Source organism: Corvus kubaryi, unplaced genomic scaffold (genome assembly GCF_017639235.1).
Source record: "Corvus kubaryi isolate FWS band 111438036 unplaced genomic scaffold, C.kubaryi_AGA036_p1.0 138, whole genome shotgun sequence".
Classification (NCBI taxonomy): Eukaryota; Metazoa; Chordata; class Aves; order Passeriformes; family Corvidae; genus Corvus; species Corvus kubaryi.
The window spans coordinates 9,832,176-9,855,120 of NW_024580672.1; the positions used below are offsets into that span (position 1 = coordinate 9,832,176).

Genomic DNA, 22,945 nt, shown 5'->3' on the forward strand with positions numbered 1-22,945 from the left:
AAAGGTATAATAATAAGTGCCTTTAAACTTCCATGCTGCAGTATAGGAGACAGGCTTGTAATATGTGTCAGTGAAGTAACCACTTGGAAAGACTGTTAAGGTTTTTCATCACCTGTAACCAATCTCTCATGGGGTCACCATTTTATCTGTGTAAAACTTTTCCTATTTTATCAAGAGCTATCACAAAATCCAGGGTTTTCTTTTCTATTCAAGAAGTTTTTCACCTTTATGTGAAATGTTTTTAATGGTATGGGATTCAAGAGGAATTTACTAAGCTGAAAATTAAGCCTATCAAATTTTTCCTCTGCATAATAGTTACCCAGGCAGTTGTGACTGAGCAGAGTACAGAGTACAAACATCAGGATAAATTGCCATATTCCACTAAGGACTGGTGAACACCTAAGAAAGTCCTCACTCAGGGAAATACATCCCTCTGGATGTAAACCTTTGGCTCCAGTCCATTTCTATAGTCTGCTCTGCACTTACTGAGAAAAGCCATTGATGTCTCTGGGAGTTCTGTCTAAAGATGAAGAGGAATCTCAACATGTATTTGTGACCTTACAAAGAGGAGCAGATTGCTTGGTTTGTGTTGGTAGCTCACGTCTTCAAAACTGTTTCTTGCTATGTAGCAAAACCACTTTGATCTGCAATTAAACATTTTCTTATATAATCTGGAAAATTTATACATTGTTGGCAAAACTAGAAGGAACTGAGTACAGAAAGCAGAAAAGGGAAACAATATTTCATTTTATTTTTACATTTATTCAATGCAGTTCAGAAACAAGTATAATATAACTCTTATTTTACAAAGTTGACCACTAAATATTAAAAAAAGGACTTAATTGGCCTTTGATAAGTAGTTTTGTATAGGACATGCATGCTAATAGGAAGCCAGTTTTGGATGACAGACATTTAAAAGCAGAATAGTGACTTAACAAAATTTTCAAACACACTTGAAAAGATGGCATGTCCTTTCATATCCCTTTATCCAAATGTAACTTCTCCATTTTTCTGCGACTTGCCCTCCCATGTCCACTGTCTAAACTTTAAACCAGTTTTACAAAATAAATTATTTATAAATACAAATAATACACCCAATAAAGTACATTAATTATGATGAATGATAACGGGAAAGAGAATCTGGCATAGTTGTCTATGTGGTAAGGATTTTTAACATGGAAGCAATCAAAAATACAGAAAAGTCTTTTCATTACTGACATTGCTGAACTACACACACTGTGTTGACTTCTCTCCCTTTGTCTGTCAGTGCTGGTTTGTCTGCTTTTGTTTGAATTGGTCTTGTTCGTATTATCAGGGGCGCTGCAACTGTTTGTCACTGCTGCCAGGACTCCATTCTTCTCTTCTTCAGCATCATCATCAACAATCTGATAGGGAACAAAACAGCAGGTACTTAAGTGCATGTTTCATCACCTGTTTACTTTAGAGCTGCAGCAAATGGGATTTTTCTTATGACTCCTCCTCAATCTCACTCCTCAGCTTCAAGGACAAGCACGTACACGCACCAGACAGCTCCTTTCAGCTTTCAAAACCTCCATTTATGGGGAAAACATTGGCTTAAGCAACACCATACAGCAAAAGCTTTTGAAGGACTCTCAAGTAAATTTGGATTTGTTGTAAATAAGAACAAGGAACTTTACCTAAGATAGCAGCAAATCCCTGATATGCACAACAGTAACCTGTCTTCTGCTCGGGGCAAATACTGGCAAAAGTTAGTGACCAGAAAGTGTGAAAGCAAAGCCCCAGCCTGGAGATGGAGAAGGTGGGGGAGCTGCCAGACCAGCCACTTGAGCTGATTGCACCCCAAATCAAGCACCCCAGGATACAAGACACTCTCCTTGTGCGCAACTGGCTACTTTATTCTGGTGCTTTGTGATGGAAACCAAGTTACTTTAAAAATAAAGAGGGACAAGCCCCACCCACAGCTGATTTAATACTAAATAGCTTGTGATATTTTCTATCAAGCCCTGAAACCCCTGCTTTAAGTTCAAAGTTATGCTAGGGTTAAGAATATTTTTATGTGCTTCACTGCATCAAGACAGGTCTTTGGAGAATGTTGTATAAGCCTTCTGGTGGGTTTTGTTTCTTTGATTAGAAATGGCTCAGAGCCATAAAGTTCATGTATGAAATCTTCACCCTTTGAAGTCAGCGGGTTTTCTGTTCCTGACTCAGAGGACACAGGATTAGACATCAGTTGCAGCTTCAGCTCTAAAACTTCCTTGGAATTTCTGGGGTATTTGGCTTGGTTTGGGATATTGCAGAGACACCAGCAGAAACAAGATACAGAGATTGGCTCCAATTTTGTATCTGAACTAAACCTTATTATGCTTACTTGGATGAGGGGTCATTTTAATTCAGGTAGGCATACATATAATTTTAATTTTCTCCTGATGATTTTATTACCTCCCAAATCAGTAGGTGGCATAAATGTAAGACAAGTCTAAAAAAATTATTTGTGAAATGTAGAATGCAGAATCACTTTCTTCTGACCAACTTGCTTTTTTCCATTTGCATCATTAGAAGAAACAGTTTCCACAAGGACAAGCTTTCGAAAGGTTAAGATGTACATCCTTATGTGCAGCCAGACAAAAAGCTCATTTAGAAATATCCCAGCTATTAAAGTCAAAGAAAGCTCATTAAGTCACCTAAGTGATCTCCATGCTGGTACAGAATTGCTCCTCTGCCCAGGATACATGTGTACAGCACGAGCCTTGAGTCTTCCTTCATCTAAAATTACTGACACTCTTGAAAATTAAAGTGGAGTCTGGACAATGTCCTCAAACTGCTGTGAATCAGTGAAGCAGAACAAATGGAGCTAGAAAAGGGATTATTAAAGCTTTCCACTTTCAATCAAAAAAAAAAAAAATCTGGGATATTTTATTTGAGAGAGATAAATGTAGCTCAACACAACATATCATCCTAAAAATACACTGACCAAAAAACCTTGTCATCCTCCACCTGGTCTCCCACACCTCTGTGCAAAAGGCTGGGATAAAAATCTGCCTATAAAGCATTAAGACAATCAATCCATAAAACTTCAGTCTAAACCTTAAATAATCCCCAGGGTAGTACTAAAATTCAAACCTCGAGTTTTAACTTGGGGCCTGACTCTGTTATAAATATCTCTCTTCTGCTTCAAAAAGTTCAGGCAGCTGAGGGGACTTCTGGGGATGGCAGAGGAGCCTTTGTCAGCAGACCCTGGCACTCGAAATGAGGCACCAGAGCAACAGCCTAATGAATGCACTCTGCACTTCAAAAGTAAATAAAATAAAGGAACCTGATAGAAGAGTCCTGACTTTTTCCCCCTCCTTTCATTTTTCAGAAGGGGGGGCATGGGGGGGGGAGCAGAGAAACATCTGTACTTCAAAACCATCAGGATTTGGGGCATTGCTCACTATAAGAGTCTATTTTTCTCTCAGGTAGGGCTGGCTACAAGTTGTTCAGAATTAGTTATATTTCAGAGCATGAAAGGACATTGTGTACGTGCCATTTTTCCTTCCTCACAACTGCATATGAGCAGTTCCCAGGAGGCTGATGCATTATTAGGCTGTTCTTGACTCCTTTCAGCTCCCTGAGGGGCAGCTCTTACTTAAGCAGAAAATACCGTAAGCGGTGCATATGTACAGGATTCTGTTTGCAGTGCAACAAGGCAGGGCTCTTGCAAAACACTTACAAAAGTGCTGTATCACACTGCTTGAAAAGGAGAAAGGAGAGAGCTAGTCTAGAAGAGAACCATACCTTCTAGTTTATAAAAAAACTGCAGTCTTATAGGGTGGGTTTATCAAGGGACTTTTCCCGATTGTTATGGAGAACTGAGCATGAGGAAAGACTAAGCTGGTTTACATTATATCAAAGAAAGAAATTGTGTTTTGAGTGTTCAGCTCTGACTCCAATTTTAAATGCCATACTAAGTTTTTTCGGGATGCCAGCTGTCAAATAGGAAATGGCACCTGCACAAAGGGCTCAGTTTGGATACCAAATCAGTGCCATCCAGGAAAGGTGCTGTACATCACACAAAAAGCACTGTATATGGCACCTGCTACTGTGGCTGCTGCTTACAGTAAGTGAAGTGTTTGCTGACATCCAAGAGCCAGCAGAATTGAGGAAAGTTGTCACTTTTACTGGATAAGAAAGCTGCTCAAGTTTAAAAATATTTCAACCTAGTGTTGCACACCTGGAGCTTATGTGGTGCTCATAAAGACTGCATGAAGCATGCACAGAAATACCACAGAGGCTGAACACCACACCTGCAAAATTATTTCCAGTTTTCAACTGTTCTCCATCCTGCCTTACAGGTGGAGGTTTAGGTAAAAGACAGAGGAAGCCCAAGGAAGATTTCTCTGCTTTATAAGAGGGCACAATTATTGTCTTTGTACAAAAGAGAAGAAACTCGGTAGAGGCAACCTCTCCTTTTAAGCAGCCTGTTGCTCTGGAGCTGATGTGAATGGCACATTCTGCCTGACTTTCCTTGCAGCAGGTGGTTCCTCTGCCTTTGCCATTAGTTTTGAAGCTGTCTCCATGGGTCCTGTTTCACATGATGTGACACATTGCAAAAGCATGGAGGTGATGAGCTCTTTCACCTGTTTATGTTCTAAACTGGAGATCTCAGGGGCTTCAGAAGGGTTTGATATGCCGGTGCCCAACTTTGTCAAAGAGCAAAGCAGAAAGCAAGTGAGTACAACTAATTCCTATACAAGAGAGAGGGTGACATTTCCATTTCACCTGCTACGTTTATTTACATAATTCTGAGTGCGAATTTTCTATCAGCTCACATATGGGAATAACAAACTGGGAAGTGAGATTTCCAATTAACCTGTGTCCACAAGAGGATACGATAATGAGGACAACACATTCAGAGTGACGATACTTGCACATAAATTGCTAAGTACCTGCTAGACAGTGGCATGAGATTTTAGCTGGTACTTTTGTCCTTGTGATGTTTTTGTTTTTACAATGAGAAATGAGAAATACAAGTCAGATGTACTCTCCATGACAGCCTGCTCAGTAAAAGGTGCTTGCCCTTGGCTACAGTAGGAAAAGGACATGACAGGCATTTTCCTTATTCTACAGAGTATCAAGCTGATACAGGACTAAACAACTGTTCCTTCCTTTATATCCCTCTATCTTTGTGTGGGCAAGAAGTGAGTTTGTCTTGCTTGCTCACTCCTGATGCCCAGGAGAAGGCAGAAATCATGCCTGAAGCGAAAGACTATTCCTTTTGGTCATTAAGTTCATCACAAAACTTTTCTTTCTCATTTTACGGCTGTACCTCACTTCCATGCACATATTTGAAGTCTAAAAGTTCCCATGTCCACCCCATCTGCAAGCACTAGTACATGCTCCAGAAGAAAGGGAATCTGACACAGGCAGGTGAAGGCAAGGACAGAATAAGTGCCCTTCACAGACACAAAGATGCTTAATCATCCAAGCACTGAAACACTCTACTTCCTTACCCAAACCTCCAAGCTTTTTTTTCCTACTCTATGAGCAAAATGACAACCACTTACTTCACAAGATGGATATGCTCACAGGGAATTGTCACTGACTTTCCCTTGCCAACAAAAATTACTTCCAGGCTTTCCACTCAAATCCTCATTCGAAATGAGTGTTTGCCCATTTACAGACAATCCCCTGACAGATGTTATCTCATAAAACCCACTGGGTGGTTCAGCTTTGTGTCCATTTTGCAGTCTTTCCTCACTCACCTAGACCCAACAACAGCTTTTAACATATTCCTGTGTATTTACAGGACCTATCTGTCCTCCAAACAGCCAAAATCTTGTATTAATTGATGAACTGTCTAGACATAAACACTCCCCCCCCGCGCCCCATATTGCCTGATCTTCAAAAGGTTTTGAAGCTCCTCCTCTTGAGCTCAGTATCCTGTTTCTTGGGTCTATTGAGGAGCTTTGCTTAGGCATTTGTGATACTCTGTTCTAATTTGGCTTAAACAGTTAACAATCTTTCTTCTTCTGCACATTTATCCCTACAGCACTCAACCAAACGTCTTTCTGCCTTTTTTTTCTTCCTGTTATTCTCATTTTCCATGTTTTACTTTTTTCTATTAATCCAGAAATTTCATAGGCTGCTTAAAATTTTCTTTTCTATCATGCATATTAGATTCAGTTCTGTAATTAAAAGCTGCAAGACAATCATCTTCCAGCTTCCTTGTGAGTTCTTTTTCCTTGCTTATGAAAGCACTGCTATACACTGGAGATGGAAGATGTGACAAAACTTCTTCATAAACCTGTCCTGATCAATTCAGCAACCACCAGACTCAAAAATACCTATGTCGATTCCATCCATTTTTATTTTAAGTATATTTCACAGTATTTCAGATGTGTGAGAAACTCTTTAGAGCCACAAAAAGGGCTGCTATAATAATGAAGCAGAAGGGAAAATGGATCCCAGTCTGACTTCAGGTGCAGCTGTTGAAAGAGAAGGCGTGAGCAGAAGGCTACAGGGACCTGATACACCCAGCACATGAAGCCGTCTGCCAGGAGCCTGACTCATGTTCCATGCATGTGCAGGTTTCATAAATGGAATGTGATCAATTCTTTTCTTTTTTTTCCATGTTGCAATAGGATCAAGTCACCAAGCTCAGCCTAATTTTTGAACTGTGTGAGTATGTGCCATTGCCTGGGAGACAAGAAGTGCCTGTGATTTCTGTGATACATCCAGCACATTGATAAATGGCCATAAAGTCCCTGCCAAAAGAGAGAAGGAAGGGGGCTTCAGTTTGTTTGATCTCTTCCAAATAAGCTCCAGGTATACAAACTTTTTTTCCTCAAGATTATTATGTTTCCCTGTCCTAATTCTAAAAAAGAAACTTCCTTAAATACATCTACCATTAGTGCTAAGAGAATTCATTCTTTTTAGCAGGTATAATTTAAATCCAGTTTGTAGGACAACAGCCAAATAATTAAAATACCTTTGGAATTTCCTTCGAGCTGAGTTGATGCAGAGTGCAGAAATGAGTCACAGCATACTCTAACAGTGCTCCAAAGATGAAGCTGAAGCAGATACCAAGGTATACATCTATTGCCTTGATAAAGCAATTAGCGTTTGGGAGTGAAGTTCTGGCTCCCATCATCAGTGTTGTCATCGTAAGGACTGTGGTGACACCTGTGGAATGCAAAAATACATGTTCTACTATAACACAGATGGCAATGAGGGCCTCTACTCCAAGGGCCCTACTGCAGGAGAGTTTGCCCTGAACCTGAAACTTCTAGGATGCCATAGCATTTAATGGGTCATGTTTTAGAAAAAAGACTTTCAAACAAACTTGTGATTCTGAAGTTAAATGCTTAAAAACAGTAATGGAAAATGTTAGCAAAGCTGAGAAGACTGAAAATTAAAATGAGAGAGATTTTGGTGTCATGGAATATGTATTTATGATTAACACATTATTATTGCAAATCTATGCAAAAGCTCCCTTTAAAATACCCAGATATCACTTTGCTCAGTGTAGTTGCCCACTGGCCTCATTCAATGTGAAATCCTTCTTTATTCCCTATTCTGTAGGAGTGTTTTTTCCATCCCACCTGCAGCATGATCAAACCTGATTTGCATTCTTTCCCTCTCAGAATATCCTTTATTTGAAATTAATTATATTTAATCTCTTATAATTCTCTTATTATTCATGTGTTAATTAGTATGTATCATTAGACCTCACAAAAGCCTCACAATTCTGTCTGTGCATGCCATGTATTTGAATATGTTTAAATTATTTCCAAAATGACAGTTTTTTGCTTTGCTTTCAGCAGCCTCCCCTGCCTATGTCTCCTTCCTGTGGCTGCCAAAGGCATTTTTCTTAGTTAAAGAATAGCAAGGCTTTGAGGGGAATCCATGTGGTGTGCTGAATATGGCAAATCCAAAAAGTAATTCCATAAAAATAAGAAGTGTTTGCAACTTCAGGAAATGGATGCCAAGTACATACAATAAAGAAGGCGTCTTAATGATTCAACTCTTCGTTTGGGTTGGTTTATTCTTCTCACCTATGCAGATTCTGGCTGGAACTGATGACTGGCTTATCCAAAACGACACCCAGGAGAGCACAACCAGTAGGATTGATGGTACATATGTCTCTAATATGAAATACAAGATGTTTCTCTTGAGTTCAAAGTGAAACACAAGTTTTGGGTAACGTCCTGTGGAAGGAGCAGGGGGAAAAAAACATTGTGAAGGTGCAATTCATGAAAAGATCGTTGAAATAACCTGTATTAATTTTGTGCACTACAATGCAGTAGAAGCTTAACAAACAAGCTTGTAAAAATTAAACACAGCACTGAAAAATTCAGATTGAAGACTCTGGACTGAAGGAAACAATCCAATATGTAACACTCAGTCACCATATCCAGAGTTTTATTAAAAGCATCTTGAATTGGAAATTAAATGAGGATTAGTGAAGGAAAAAAATAAATCCATCAATGCATGAAGAGGATGTTTCATTATACAACACTAGGCAAGGAAATTTGAAATCGCATACGGATTCAGCTGTCATTATTCATAGCAATGAATGAGCTACTACATGAACTAGTGTAGTAAGGATTGTCATTTCATGAAGTTGGCACGGGTTCTTACTTTCAACTATCTCACATATCTGGTTTATTTTGCTTTTCTTTTCATTTACTATTGCTCAAGATGTGGATTGAAGCTACCTGCTCTGATATTGCTGACCTACCTCTTATATTCCACTTAAAACCAAGCAGTATCTTTGCATCCTCACTATCTGTTTTTCCTTCATATTAGTGCACTACAATGTTTGTGTTGCTCTGAGAAGTCTCACTGTTGTGGCACAAATGGTTTGCTTCTAAGTGAGTGATTTCCAGAAGATGAACTTTTGGGATCTCAGAGTCAAATACAGAATTGTGTTTCATGAGGGGAGAGCATACTTGTAAGCAAAGCCTGAATTTGTTATCCAGTTCAACTGAGCAAAATTTGGCTGTGTTGAAGCACAGGATCTGAAATTGTTACCAGTTCAATGCATTACAGGAAAGCAAAATATTGCTTTTTAAATGGGCAGAAAAGACTTCTTGTACTGAAGTTCCAGGTTCCAAATTAAGTGTTCCTAAGTTTTTATGAAATCATTTTAACAACATTTGCATGTCAGTGAAATATCAGTGAGAGACTAACGCTCTGTGTTCAGACAGCTCTGGCTTTAGCTATTTTAGTACAAAACCTGTTCTCTGGCACCAATGTTTGCTTCCAATGCTGCTTGCTGCGAGTCAGGACAGAACTACAGAACAGTGAATTCACTTTAGCAACAGCAATATAGGCACAGACAGGCTATTTGTGCATCCTTCAGGTGTGCTGTGAGACACAAAGAGGAGCGCTTTTAAAACCTTCAAGTACAAGCAACGGATGCCAAGAAATGTCTTATTGCTCCCAGATGAGAAAATGTATGGCTAAATTGCCATTTTTAAAAACATTTTATACACTGCATCAAGAGAACAATAAAAGGATTTGTAAAACCAGAAAGAATTGCAAGATTATGTAGTCTGACCCTAACCACAAGCCTCTAAATTTCCTTAATTATCCCTTGCTTTGAACTCAATCATTTTGGCTGGAATAGAGCCCACCTTTCACACAGACATGAAGGCTTAGTCTGAGGATATCTAGACATACAGCATCCACCATTTCTCTCAGTAAATAATTCTGTTTGCTAAGAATGAATGCCTAATTTCTAATATTAACTTGTTTTCAGTTTTCTGCCACTTTGACCATCTCTTCCCCACTGAACCAAATAGTCCTCTCATAGTCAGTTCTTTCTCCTTCCAAAAGTAAAAATACACTGTATTTAGGGTTCCTCTTTGTAAGTTCAGTATATTGAGATCATCAAGTGTCTGACTGAAAGAAAGGGTACCAACATTGCACTTAAACTAGCTCCATGAGGCAAGAAGTACAAAGATGTTTTACACCATTATCATCACTTTTATGTGAAAAGAGGGACCTTACACCTGTGTACCTCTGCCAAGGCTGTGACTTTTACCAATACAGTTGTTTCAATAAATGTCATTTTGCTCACCAAAACTGATTTTAAGTGTAGGCAGACAAAAGTAAAGCACTCAAAAGTTAGGGAGTGAAAAACTTACAGATGACTGTGCAACCTTACTGCCTCTGCCTGCACTCACCCGTGCTCTGAAATGAGCACAGTGCTATGGAAAAGCACTGAGTCTGTACAACAAAAAGCTACAGCACAAAGCATGTTTATATGGATGCTGAGAAAGGCTAGCAGTGAAAATTTTCCAGTTTTTCATGGCCCCCTGTGAAAATCTCCGCTCTCACACAAACTAGCTGAGAAATGGTTTGCTGTTTTGTAAACTACTTTGCAGGTGCAGGTTGTTGTGGAAATACTGTGGATGTTGTTTTGGTTCACTGAGAATAGTATTTTGAAATGGGTGTCGTAGCATTCAGCCAATCAATCTGAGAGGCAAATGGTCAAGTGACCAATACTTGCAAATTGGCCATTCTTGCAAATCAAGTTATATAAAGGAGATTGTAATTAATTAAATAATCCCATTTTACCCTGGACTTGGGTTCTGTGTCGTTCTTCACGGCACCCCTGCAGACAACAGCAGCATGTTTAGGGAAAGAGAAACAGATACTCCACAAAAGCTGTTTGTGTTGTGCTTTTGTGCTGACCATAGGGAAGCATGTGTAGCCACATGCCCAGCAAAGGGGAGTGAAGAGACCAGAACTCCCTTCCTGCAGAGTGCCACAGGCACTGGGATTTCCTGCGGTTCAGCCTCAGAAGAACCAGCTGTTAGAAGGAAAACTCTAAAACAGCCAAACAGCCATACAATAACACCCTCTCCTTGTTAGTGCCCTACAACTGTATCTCTATTTACCTCAGTATAAAAGTCAAGTGTGTACATGGGAAGTTAGTTCAAAACACCAAACTTAAAAGCCACAGTTTGCCACTTTGCTGCAATTTCCAAGCGTAGAAAAATCCTTTGAATATTCTGGTGTTATTATTTTTTCTGATGCCAGAAATTTCTGAAGTATTGTGAACAAAGAGAAATAGAGGTGTAACAGCTTATAGCTGAGTGGCTTTTTGGGGAACAACAAGGAGGCATTTCTCTAACCTTAAGGCTTTCTTCTTGCCAGAATCAAAAGACACATCATGGACATGATAATAATAGTGTCAGCATTTCTCTAAAGAGTTCAGAAGAGCTTTTATAATGGAAATTTTGAAGCAACCTATATATAGAATTCATCAGAGCTCCTCCTGTAATAAACTGAAAGAAGCAGTAGTCGAGAAAAAGTCTTCAGTGCATACTTATCATGCTAAAGGAATGAGCAATGGGATAAAATGAAGATAGGGAAATATTGCAGTCCCTTTTTATCTACACCACACATGTACCAAAAGTTATCATCTGTAAAATGAACAGATTTGCTGCTCCTGTTGCGTGAGCTGCATATGACAGGGTAATGCTGGATCTCATTGCCTTTGACTGGCGCATCTGAGACCATGGTGCTATCAGCCAGATCAAAATTGAAACAGGTTCATGTACTCCTAGTCCTGACTTTACTAGGGTTAGCTCAAGTACAGCTCAAATTAACTCCTCAAAACTGTCAAGTTTGCCCCTTGCTTGACAACAAAATACTTGCATTTAAATGAATGTATATTTCTTCATTCAAGTTTCTGGCCCATGATGAGTGTTACCTCAGTGTGAGACTACTCTGATTTAAATTTGCTAATGTGATGGAAATAATTTCTGTACAGATAGCTAACTGCAGCAAAGGCACAGCATTAGCACTTACCAAAGTATTGAATTACTCTGTGTAACAGTTTCTCAGATGAACCTGAACTTAAATGACTGTCAATATATACAATCTAAACACGCCAAAATAGAGAGGTGAGGTATTCTCAGACAGAAGGTGAGGTATTCTACTTAACTGACCGCACAGCAAAGGAACATTAAGCTGAGTAATTTGGGCTTTATAGAATTTACCAGAGGGCAGAAGTACAGACAGTAGCTCTATCTTGTAGATGAAGAACAAGCCCAGAGAGCAGATGACTGTCTCCATACCTACTGTAACCCTCTCTATTGCTAAGTACCCTAAAAAGTAGAAAAAAGTCCAGCTGACCACTTTTATTACGGTGTCATAAAAATTATACCAGCACAGGCTCTTTCTCAGTAGCTGAGAAGGTCTAGGTCTAGGTCTGTCAGATCTTTCTGAAGGCAATAAAAACTAGTTTATCTCATTTTATAACCTGCCATTGAAGTTTGGCTTTTAAAATAATATTCCAATTTACAGTTCTGATTTTCAAACACTTCATATAGACTTGCCACTGGTGATTCTATCAGCAATGACTATCGCTGCACTTCTTGAGAAATAGATAAGCCTAAATAAGCTTCCTTTTCACCCTAGGTCATTCATTTTCTGATTATCCCATTTTTCCATAGCATCTGTTTCCAGCTGGTGGCAGAATGCTGCATCTCTGCTCTTTCCTGCAGCATCTCTGGCCAGTGAATGGTCCCAGCAGAGGCACCTAAGGAAGGACTAATTCTCTGTAAATACTGTCAGCAGTTCCTAATTTCCACTCCAGGTGTTTTGGGATGGGACCATCTTCCCCACAACCATTTCTGCTGAACTCTACTCCAGTAAAAGACTGCTCCACATCACTCTTTATGTAAGAAGCACTTTGGTGTCCTGCACAGGGGTGTGCAGCCAGGCACAAAGAGCATCCTTTTCTCTCTCATGAATTATTTATGCTGACCCCTTGGGTGTCTGCTAAAATGTGTGATGTACAACTCACACAAGCACGTCAGTGTAACTCTACCAATGCATCATTTTCTTCTCTTCTTGTGTCTTTTAAGGCCAGAGGATAGGAGAGCCTAAAATAGATTTTACTGGTTTAACTATACACTGAAAGTGTAGTTTTCAGTATAAAATTTTTTTATTGCTTGGTTATAACAAACATAGGCAGTGAGAAATCAGTATGTCCCCACTTTTACACAATAAGTAAGTTGTGCAATTCTCCAACTGTTGCAGGATGCTAAGGGTGCCAATATATATTGCTAATATGTTATTACAGCTCCTTTGTCCCTCCCTCAGAGAAAAAACAGTCTTCTGTCCTTCTGTCTAGATCTTATAGACTACCTCTTTTCTTACTTGCTTTTCAGAGGTGAACTAAAGGAAATGAAAGCTCAGGCCAGGCTTCTCAACATGTGTTTCATCTTCATGGAAATGCTTCACAAAAAATAAACTTGAAATTCAGATTTCTTAAGAATGAAACAAACTCTTTCATGTAGTGCATGCGTGCACATATATTTAGCTTACCTACTAAAAAAACCAACCAAAAAAAAAAACCAACCAAAAAAAAAAAACCGAACAACAAAAAAAAACACCAAACAAAAAAATGAATAAAAAAACCCCCCGCAAACAAAACAAACAGAAAAAAATTATGCCACAGAAAGTTTTCCAAGTGTTCAGGTGTATTTATGTCTATGCTATAAAGAACTTCAAAGGAGTTAATAAAGATTGCTTCCTAATATCCTTGATATTCTCTCCACTCATTGCATTTCCATATAGGCTTATGTTACTGTAACTTTTTCAAAATTTCCAAAATTGTTTTCTTTCTAAAATGTTCTACATTGCAGAAGTATCTCAGAAACAATTCATGATGGAAAACTTTTCAGCATCAACTCAGAGGGATGCTACGAGCTCAGACAGGTAAATTGAACATAACATGGTAGCAGACAGATACCCACAGGTAATTGTTTGAATCTTAGGTGAGGCTGACTGAAGACTCACCAGGTAAGATTATTACTGAATACAGTTCTGGGATTCTTTGTGAGCCCTGTATGGCAAAAAATATGTTCTCAGAAACAACAATTGGAGAGCAATTGCAGACTATAAAAGAACTGATAAAGGGAACAGGGAAAGTTATTCAGTGTGCCATACCTGAAGAGAAGTACTGAAAAACCTAGAAAAACTTGATTATTAACTAAATAATCTCCTGAACCTTGGGAAATTGCAGATGACCGACCCTGTAGGACAAAGCAAGGCAGTGCTTCTATTTAGAGAGAGACTGTAACTGATGAACATGCACTCTTACACAAACTTTATATAATCTATGTACAGTTTGTATACATTTTGATTTCAGACCAATAATTATAAATGAGAACAACTCCTCACTGGCTCAGCTGTGACATCCCCCCTGAGAAGCTGATAACCTGCAGTGGCCAGGGAACCACAGAGCTCCAGCACTGCACAGCCACACAAGGGCTGACAGGCCTCTAGCCCAGGGAGGCTAAAGCAGGATTTGAGACAGACATGACAACCCTGGCAGTGACTGCAGACAAGAACAGCAGCCAGCTCCCTTTGCAGTCTTTTTAACAGAGCAAATATCTTGTCTTTATGCATCAAGGAGTAGAGACTTAACTTATGCTTCTGTCTCTTCTTTCCTTCTGTTCTGCCAAAATAATACCATTTGAATATGCCAATTTGTTGACTTGAAATTTTTAAAGTGGGGACGTGCACTGAGAGCCCTGCCTGCCTGACATGTCTCTCCCTGCCTTCTGGGCTGAAGACTCAGCATTAGATTAGACCTGAGCAAGCTGAGCCTCTTCATTCCTGCTGCTGCCGAGGACTTGACAGGAGGGCTGAGGAGTGAGAGCAAGACTTAAGGAAAGATGCTGTAAAAAAAGCTATCAACAGCCAATTAGCACGAAGTTTGAAATTACATTTTTGCTTCTTTCTCCAACTAAAAATAGAAATTGAGATTAATTAGCTTTAGTTTGCTGTGAAAGTAGAAGCATTTATCAAGTGGGAACACATGGGGTCTGTCCTGTGCCCACAACTGCTCCCTAACATGATGACATACCAAGAGTGTGTTAGGAGTGGAGTTATGTTAGCATGTTGGAGAACAGGATTAGAGTTCAAAAATATCTCACCAACTATCCTAACCCAAGTAAAACAATGGAATTCAACCAGTATGAGGTCCTGCACACAGATAGGAATCACCAGCTCCCAGAGCTCAGGGAATATGTGGTTACAGGGCAATAAAGGAGTCAGAGAACTTGGAGGAATCACTAGCTGAAGACGGGCAAAAATGCATGATGATTTTCTGCAAGAAAGACAAATATCAGCCTAGAATGGATAAAGAGGAACAGATTTCATGGAACACATTAAGTAACCCCTTCCATCCTCAGGGGATATCTAATGGCAACAGGGTGCCCATTTTAGGGTGCTGCTCATCAGCAAAGAGATGATAATTCAATGGGAAAACAATAGCAAAGAGAGTATATCTAGAAAATTGCTTATATGAATTTAAAAAGAGGAAAATTGTTGGTCTAAGAAAAGATAAAACAGTCTTGAAACAGTGAAAAGACTGCTGAAAAATAGCAGGACATTTTTCTTCAATATCCACATAAAGGGTTTGAAATGCAGCAAGGGAGATCAAGATTAGACATGAGGAAAATATGCATATAATAAAAACCAGGAAAAAAAATCATCTAGGAAGGCTGTGAAGCAGACACTTTGGAGGTTTGTCTGACTTACTCCTAGAAACATCTGTCAGGAAGTAGGCTGCAGATACAGATGACCTTGTCTTGTGACATGAGAATAGATTAAATGAATTTTTAAAGAGTATTCCAGCCTTATTGCTATGATTATTTATACAAAAAGCTACACTGTAACAGTCCTTCATTGCTTTTATATTTTTCCAGTAAGAAAAGCAAGCTTTTTCTATTAGTATTTATTACTCTGAGAATGCAGGTGGTGTTGGCTGGACAGCTAAAATAAAAACCCAGCAGCCACGGATGCAGATAACATGGTTTGGGAGTCCAAGAGTTTATCAGTGTATGAAGAATGAGGGCTATAGTTAAAGACATGTAGGGAATGGTTCTCACAATTAAATTACCCACGTCCAAAATGAAATTGTTCTGTACCAAAACAAAATCAACACCAAACCCTAGCCAGCAGTCTAGCTAACATTATTCAAAGTGACTTACTATTATGTGATTACAATAATGTGATTACTATTATGTGATACATGCTGTTCTACAAACAAGATTAATCCACAGTGTCCTTTTCTTAAATTTACTGAAGTTACTTATGCAGGAATTTTGCTGACTGCATTTTAAATTTGGCTCTGTCAGTGACTGTACGTGAACTTGGGTTTTGCACTGCTGTACAATATTTCACAGCAGCTGTACTGTCTGTTCAAGTTCACAGAGTATCAAACCCTGATTGCTTTTTTTGCTGTGTTAGGAAATATTACACACAGCTCTTCTCTCATAACTTCAGCTTTAGCCCTTTGAATTGTAGTGGTTATAAATAGCTGTTATTTATCATGTAATTGTTATTTATAAAATACTCTCGTATCTATTAATGGTGCTGAGGAAATGCAAAGCATAGTTTTTCATTTCAAAATTGATTACACAGCTCCATAATCTGGTTGTTTTCTCTTTTAATATGGCCTACAGTAGGCACTGCTTTCCAAAAAAATCTGTAGAAAATAGCACCTAGTTCAGAATGACTCGGTAGAAAATTAAGAGGATTAAGAGATTTAATTTTGAAAGTACTGCACAGCACTTGATAACACGGCTTTCTTGAACAGGAGAACTGAAACAAGCAGGTGGGAGAAATTTTAATCGAATTAAGTTGCATGTGTTAAAATGTGTAATTTAAACAAAAAATGGCTTTTGACTTCACACATATGATTCCTGCCAACAAAAAGGGAGGAAGACAGCATCACTTACTGGAAGAAGAGTACAGTTCATCTGATCATGCCTCTCCAACTCTAATTGGCAATTGGTCTGTTCAGGTAAAACAAAACTAAAAACCAACCAAAACAAACAAAGAAACCAAACAAAACAACCAAACTTTTTTTGTCTTTAAAGTCTTGATTCTGTGATAGAATGTGATATGAATTAACCAAGTTCTTCTTCCACTTTCCTGTATGGTGAACAGGTCCTAATACCCTTCTGGGCAGAACAGCAGTAAAGGATTTTTCTTCTTTGATTGAACCTGATGCTGCTTACCCAGAAGCTGTAAAGAGGAACAGGGCAAGCAGATGTCACTTATGTAAGTAGCAAGAAACTCTGTGACCCTAGAGCTTGCTGGTATGTATTTAATTTCTACTTTTGCATCCATTTAGAGAACTTTGATTTTTTTAGCCTGAATTACCATCAGAAATTAGATCACAAGTTTCTCTGTGTTGTGTTATTAAAGCAGAAATACTCGATAATGAAATAGAGAAACTATATTTCTGTGACTCAGAATTGGAAACATATCCTCTGGGAAACTGCAATTTTGAAGGATGTGTGTGTCTTGATTTAAAGATCACCCCTTGAGTGGGTGTGCTGACTTGGGCAGAAGAGAAACCAGGTACACACTAAAGAGCAGCAAGGAAGGACCTAAGAGCAACTGAAACAACATAAAGATTTGGCAGGTCTTGAACTCTCTGAAATCCCTTTCAAAATCTCTGGAAAACAAACAGGAGCACACTGTTTCCTGAGGTTAGGTCCTGCAGTTAGAGGAAACTTTCTGCAGCAGTTTCCTGAGCTCGGCACATGAGCAGGTCTGTGGAAACACTCCCGACCCTTCCCTGGGCAGAGGAACCTCAGGTCGGGCACTCTGCTCCCTGCTGCCCACCAGGCTGGGTAGAGGCTGCCACAGAAACTCCTACAAGCAGTAGCCATGAACTTCCTGCAGCTGTTAAAGCACCCAGCATATTCTTGGAATTTCCACAGATGAATAGAGGCTTTCGACGTGCCTTATAAAGCCAGAATGACTTATAAAGAATGGCTGATGTGAGCTGGGTTTCCCGACGTCCCTGGTCTGTGTCCAATTTAAATGCCCATTTATATGCTCCTCTTCCTTCACAAGAGCTCTCCCTGACATTATGTGGAAGGAGCAGTAGTTTCACGTTTATAATTGTTTAGATAATGTGTGGCCTCCAAGAAAATGCTCAGTCTTTACATTAGCCGGTTCTCTGCTAGTAACATCTGGAAAAGTATTTATGGCTTCAAGAATGTAATTATTAGAACATCAAAACTGTAATGCTAACAGAAAGCAGTGTGCTCAGTTCCCTGATGCTGCTCTGTTTCCAAAGCCATAGTCCAAACTGCGCCTAGAAAGTGTTAAAAGGGTGTTTTTACCTGTCTCATACACAGCTTCAGATACAGAGGTAAAGTGGTCTTCTACTGTGTACTGTGCTAGCTGGAGTGTGTCCAAACCTCGAACTGAATCATTTCCTCTGGTCCAGTAAAATGTGACATCGTTGATGTTATAACCCCCTGTAGTGACACACAAGACAACAACAGTGTTTATTTTACACAATAATTGATTTGTGTTGGGCACACTTATGGTTCAGCTATTTATAATTTTTGTGCCTGAAAGCACAATTAGACATAAACAATGATGGGTTTCAGCAGACTGTAATGCTTGTTCATGACAAAATGTCCAAAAACATGCTGTCTTGTAAGTTAAAAGCTCACATTACTGGAGCTGGTCTTTCCATATCTTCTATTTCAGTACAGATGACAACTAATAAAATAGATTAGTACCACCTGGTATGCTAAAGGCAAAATCTACCAGGCTCTAAGAAAATAGAGCTTTTATGAATTACAGCACTTGCCAGCATTTTGACTACACATGAAATGTGCCATGAGTTGCATCCCAAGATCCTGCTTCTCGGTGCAGTGCATTTGGTCCCCATTCCCACAGAGATGAAGGGATGAGGAGAGCAGCAGAGCTGCCGCTCACTGGTGCTGTGCTCCGACCTGAGCCTGAATCATCACTTGGGACAAGGTTTTGGCTTAGGAGCTCAGATGCTTGCCAAGGACACCAGCTTAGAAGCTGATGTTTCTGCAGGCTCAACAGCATGGCATGCTTCAGGGGCCCCAGGAGGTTTCCTCTTAACCTTCAAGTAGTAATTAGGAGCTGGATGAATCATCTATCAGAAGGCAACTGTATTTTGCACACACTTGTCAATGTGCAGCACAATCATAACTAAAATACCTCTGCAGCTTTTCCCCATCATATAAAAGGCAGCCACTTTACAGACTAGTGTATATGATTAATTCAAGATTATGTTAATGTAATTTACATGTTAACAGGGAGCATTTGAACATCTTTTTTCTTTAGCTTGCTTAGATTAATCATTCTTGTATTTGACAGATTTATATTGTGCAAGTTAATAGCTCAGCTTAGGGAACAGAAACATGAGCAGATGATTATTTTTAGACTTCAGTCAACTGTAAGTAAATTACAAGTGAGACAATAACACAATACATTGCACAAGGGTATACGCTGCAAAACAAAGCAAGCTCTAGAATTGCAGAAAAAAGAGATGTATTCAATTTTTTTTTAAACTGCCTTTTAATATTTTTAAGTTTTGGGGGTTTTTTCTTGCAATAATAAAAACAGAACTGATTTCTCCAGCCGTCTCATGTAGGAAAAACAGGATTTCAGAAATTTTATTGTAAGGAAACACTGGGCTGGTTACCTATTAAAATGATAATTTCACCTGAAAATTCTTTCTCTGCTCATTCTTTAAATGTATATTTTGTTTTCACTGTCACTGGCAGTTATATGAAAAGGTATCATGGCTTGGAGTCTTTGCTCACATTATCACATTTATAGCAATTAAAGCCGAAAAAATTTTGTGTCAAAAGACTAAGCCAAAAGCATATGCATCCAAGCTAAGTTTTCAATTCCCTAAAACCACATGCTGGGAAATTTATGAGATGTAAAATAGAAGTAACAGTCTCTATAAACAAACGATTGCATTGTCCTTAGTCAAAACAAGGAGGTTCATAGAACCAGTTTTTATGCATGACTCCAGACATGGATTCCTTTTACTTCCTTTCAGTATAAATGAACTGCAGACATTTAAAAAGTCCAAAGAACTAGAAAGTACCACAGAAAATTCCTTTTTGTTTTTATAAGATATTCAGCCTTCCAAGTTGCATGAGACAGGAGAAGTTTTTGGTGCCCACATGAATGATAACAAGCATATCTTGAAACAGAGGTTATGTTGCTTTTGTTCCAAAATATTCTCATTAGCTGAACAATTAGTAGGTTTTGGTGATACTTCCTATGAAAATTCTTTGGGAATAATAATTCCAAAACTCTTAAGAAGAATTTTTATTTAGAGAGCCTTCCCAATAGTCAGTAAAGTTAAATAGCACAGTGCTCCCTCTGTGCAAAGTTGTTCTTTATTCGGGGGATTAATATTTTACTAATTATAAAACATTTCATAAGTTTATAGAGACAAAATCCTTAAGCCCATGTTATTCAGCTTTTACAAGTAATCTCTATTCTCTTTATGTGACACCGAGTTTTTATCCTAACTAATTCCTCAAGCCCAGAATGTCTCATTCCTGTACATTGTTGATACAGTATGAGCTGCTAATATCAACAGGGTTAACTACAGGAATAGTAAATTTGGGATTAAACATTCATAATGCCTAATACAAATTAGTTTCTTTACCTTTCTGTTGCTAATTTTAATTTTCACTGATTGTCAAGCACAAGTTAAGTGCCTTCACATGGCTCTTCACTGAATAAATGGTAAAGGACAAGTTCAAAAAGGAAATAAAATTTCAGAGATGGGCCCAAGACGTGAATATGTATTTGATCTGGAGGTCTGTGTGGGGGAAAAATGAGGACAAGCCCTTCAGCCTAGCAAGGATGTGTGGTGGTGCTCCCTGCCACATGGCAGAGAGCAGGAACCCCCTCTCAAGCAGCACCAACCAAGACAGGAACCCTCCAGTTTCCCAAATGTCACAGCACCCATATCAACAGAGACTCAGAGTGGCAATTCTCTGTTTCCTGACATATGCCAGCATTACCTTCTAAAGGGTTGCAATAACAGGCAAAAAACCAACAGGCATGTTGGCCAAAATGAGTTTTGCCATGTAGAAAGTATAATTAAAGTTACTAACTAGCAGTAGCAGAATAGTATGTTGTAAAGGTCACTGGGGATTCTGCAGTGTAAAGCCATTACTTCATAATATCATGACATATTTGTCTTTATATAAATAATCTCTTAATAAAAGCCTAACACTTTGTTTCAGCTCAAATATTTGCCATAGATTTTACATTTTATTTATAAACATCAATATTTGTGCAGATGTGTGTGCATGCCTGCATTCACAATTTTTAAACCCAGGTGATGGTCTTGGCAAGCAGTATGCTAGGATGATGACATTATTCATCTGTAAATTAACACAGATTATCACATCGGGGAAAAAAAAAAAAAAACATTTCCAGCCTACCCAAAAGAAAGGATTGCAGTGCACTGACAAAAAAAGGCCACAGCCCAGGGCACACTCCTTCCTTTTTGTATTTGTTGCTTCTATCTGTTTTCCTCAAAACTAAACACCAAAGTAATGAGAGCATTTGTTGTGACATGACTGTGTTTTCCCCTTGGACAGGAGACACTTGTGTGCTGTTGAAAAAGCAGATGGAATCAATCTGAAAAATGCTTGGTTTTAATTATATGGGGAATTCTCCTTTTTATTTTTTTTAATCCTGTCAAATAAATTGTAAATTCCTAGGGGATATGTATTTCATTCTGGAACTAGAGAAAATACTAAATGACTCATTAGGCAGTACTGTTGATTTAAATCCATACATATTGATTTACCAATGTGATTTTCCAAAGGAAAATAAAGATAAATCCCAATTCCAATTCAAATCACTGTTAAACTGTTTGTTAAATGGATCTCATAAAACTGCTTATTCTAGAGGGATGCCTGTGTGAAGAAGGTTTTGGGTTCATTTCCTTTGTGTTTCTGTCTAAAATGAAATTTTGTGGCAATCTAATTGGTCATTACCAACAAGAGGTAAAGAACACACACACACAGTTCTAAAAAGATACAGAAAAAAACTTTACAAGTACTGAAAAGCCTTGCAAAATCTTTTGAGCAGGTATTGACATATATTTTAAATATCTATTTTCGTCTTACAGAATCAATTATCTTTCTATGTTATCCCATGCAAAAATCCTTTTCTAGAGTCTTGTCATCTGAATAATAGCGAACATTTAACTATAAAAATGCATGCTTGGGTGTTTGCAAAGTAATCATGTCTACAAAGTATTAGAGAACCTATTTCAAAGAAAATATGAGGATATTGTTTGATAAAATGAAAAAGGTTATTTACTCTTGTCCATCAATTGATGACTTTTTTTCCCGGGGCACTGACACAGAGACAATTAAACAAGTCAGAGCAAGATCTGTTACTATCCATCTCAGAACTGTCCATGCAATTATTTTTTTCAGTATGAAAACAGTAAATTATTAAATATGAAGTATATGCCTTACAAATAAGCATTATTTTAATTTCTTTCTTTCCTAAAGGAATTTTATCTCAGGGGGAAAAAATTACATACTGTCTGAAAGGGGAAAAAAAAATAATCTCATCTGTACTAGAAAATGCCTGCTCACAGAACTCCCTCTGAAGACCAAGAGAGTAACTGCAGGATGCACTGCAAACCCAAGCCTGTGAGGATCTCCCGGGATTGTGCTTAATCATTAATTAGCACTGCAGCATTTCAGTACTGCCACGCTATTTTCAGTGATGTCATGTGCACATGTGTGCACACATCTTTGCACACAGATCCTACTGTAATTCAACAGGGACTGGTCACATAATGTCCCTTGCCTTCTATGAAAATTTCAGCCAATCTGGTAATATCTAGCAGAAAAAGATCACACTTATTTTTCTAATTGTATAAAAATGATAAGGATTAAGTGTCTTACAGCTTTCCAGTTGCAAAGTACATGTCTGCTTATCCATTGGATATTTAGTCAGATCCATGCTGCATGAAACAGTTGTGGTGATCCTTGGGAAAAAAAAAATCAGTTGGCTAATTATTAATGGGACAAAATTGTTCATCAGTAAAAATAAAAAAATTCCATGCATCCTGCTTGAAATAATATTTTCAGCCTAATATCTATGG

General features: G+C 38.5%; 1 protein-coding gene across 3 annotated transcripts in view; it reads right to left on the reverse strand.

Annotated features, from left to right (window-relative positions):
- Positions 1-729: 729 nt before the first annotated feature.
- LOC121660087 (gamma-aminobutyric acid receptor subunit pi-like) overlaps positions 730-22,945 on the reverse strand; it is a 47,089-nt gene continuing 24,873 nt past the window's right edge. For all 3 annotated transcript variants that reach the window (XM_042019070.1, XM_042019067.1, XM_042019069.1), the window contains 5 exons: positions 22,746-22,828; positions 18,135-18,272; positions 8,016-8,168; positions 6,950-7,143; positions 730-1,385 (listed from right to left, as the gene is read on the reverse strand). In XM_042019070.1, the coding sequence (XP_041875004.1) occupies positions 1,074-1,385; positions 6,950-7,143; positions 8,016-8,168; positions 18,135-18,272; positions 22,746-22,828 (880 nt within the window). In that variant the 3' untranslated portion in view covers positions 730-1,073. The remainder of the gene's footprint in view (positions 1,386-6,949; positions 7,144-8,015; positions 8,169-18,134; positions 18,273-22,745; positions 22,829-22,945) is intronic.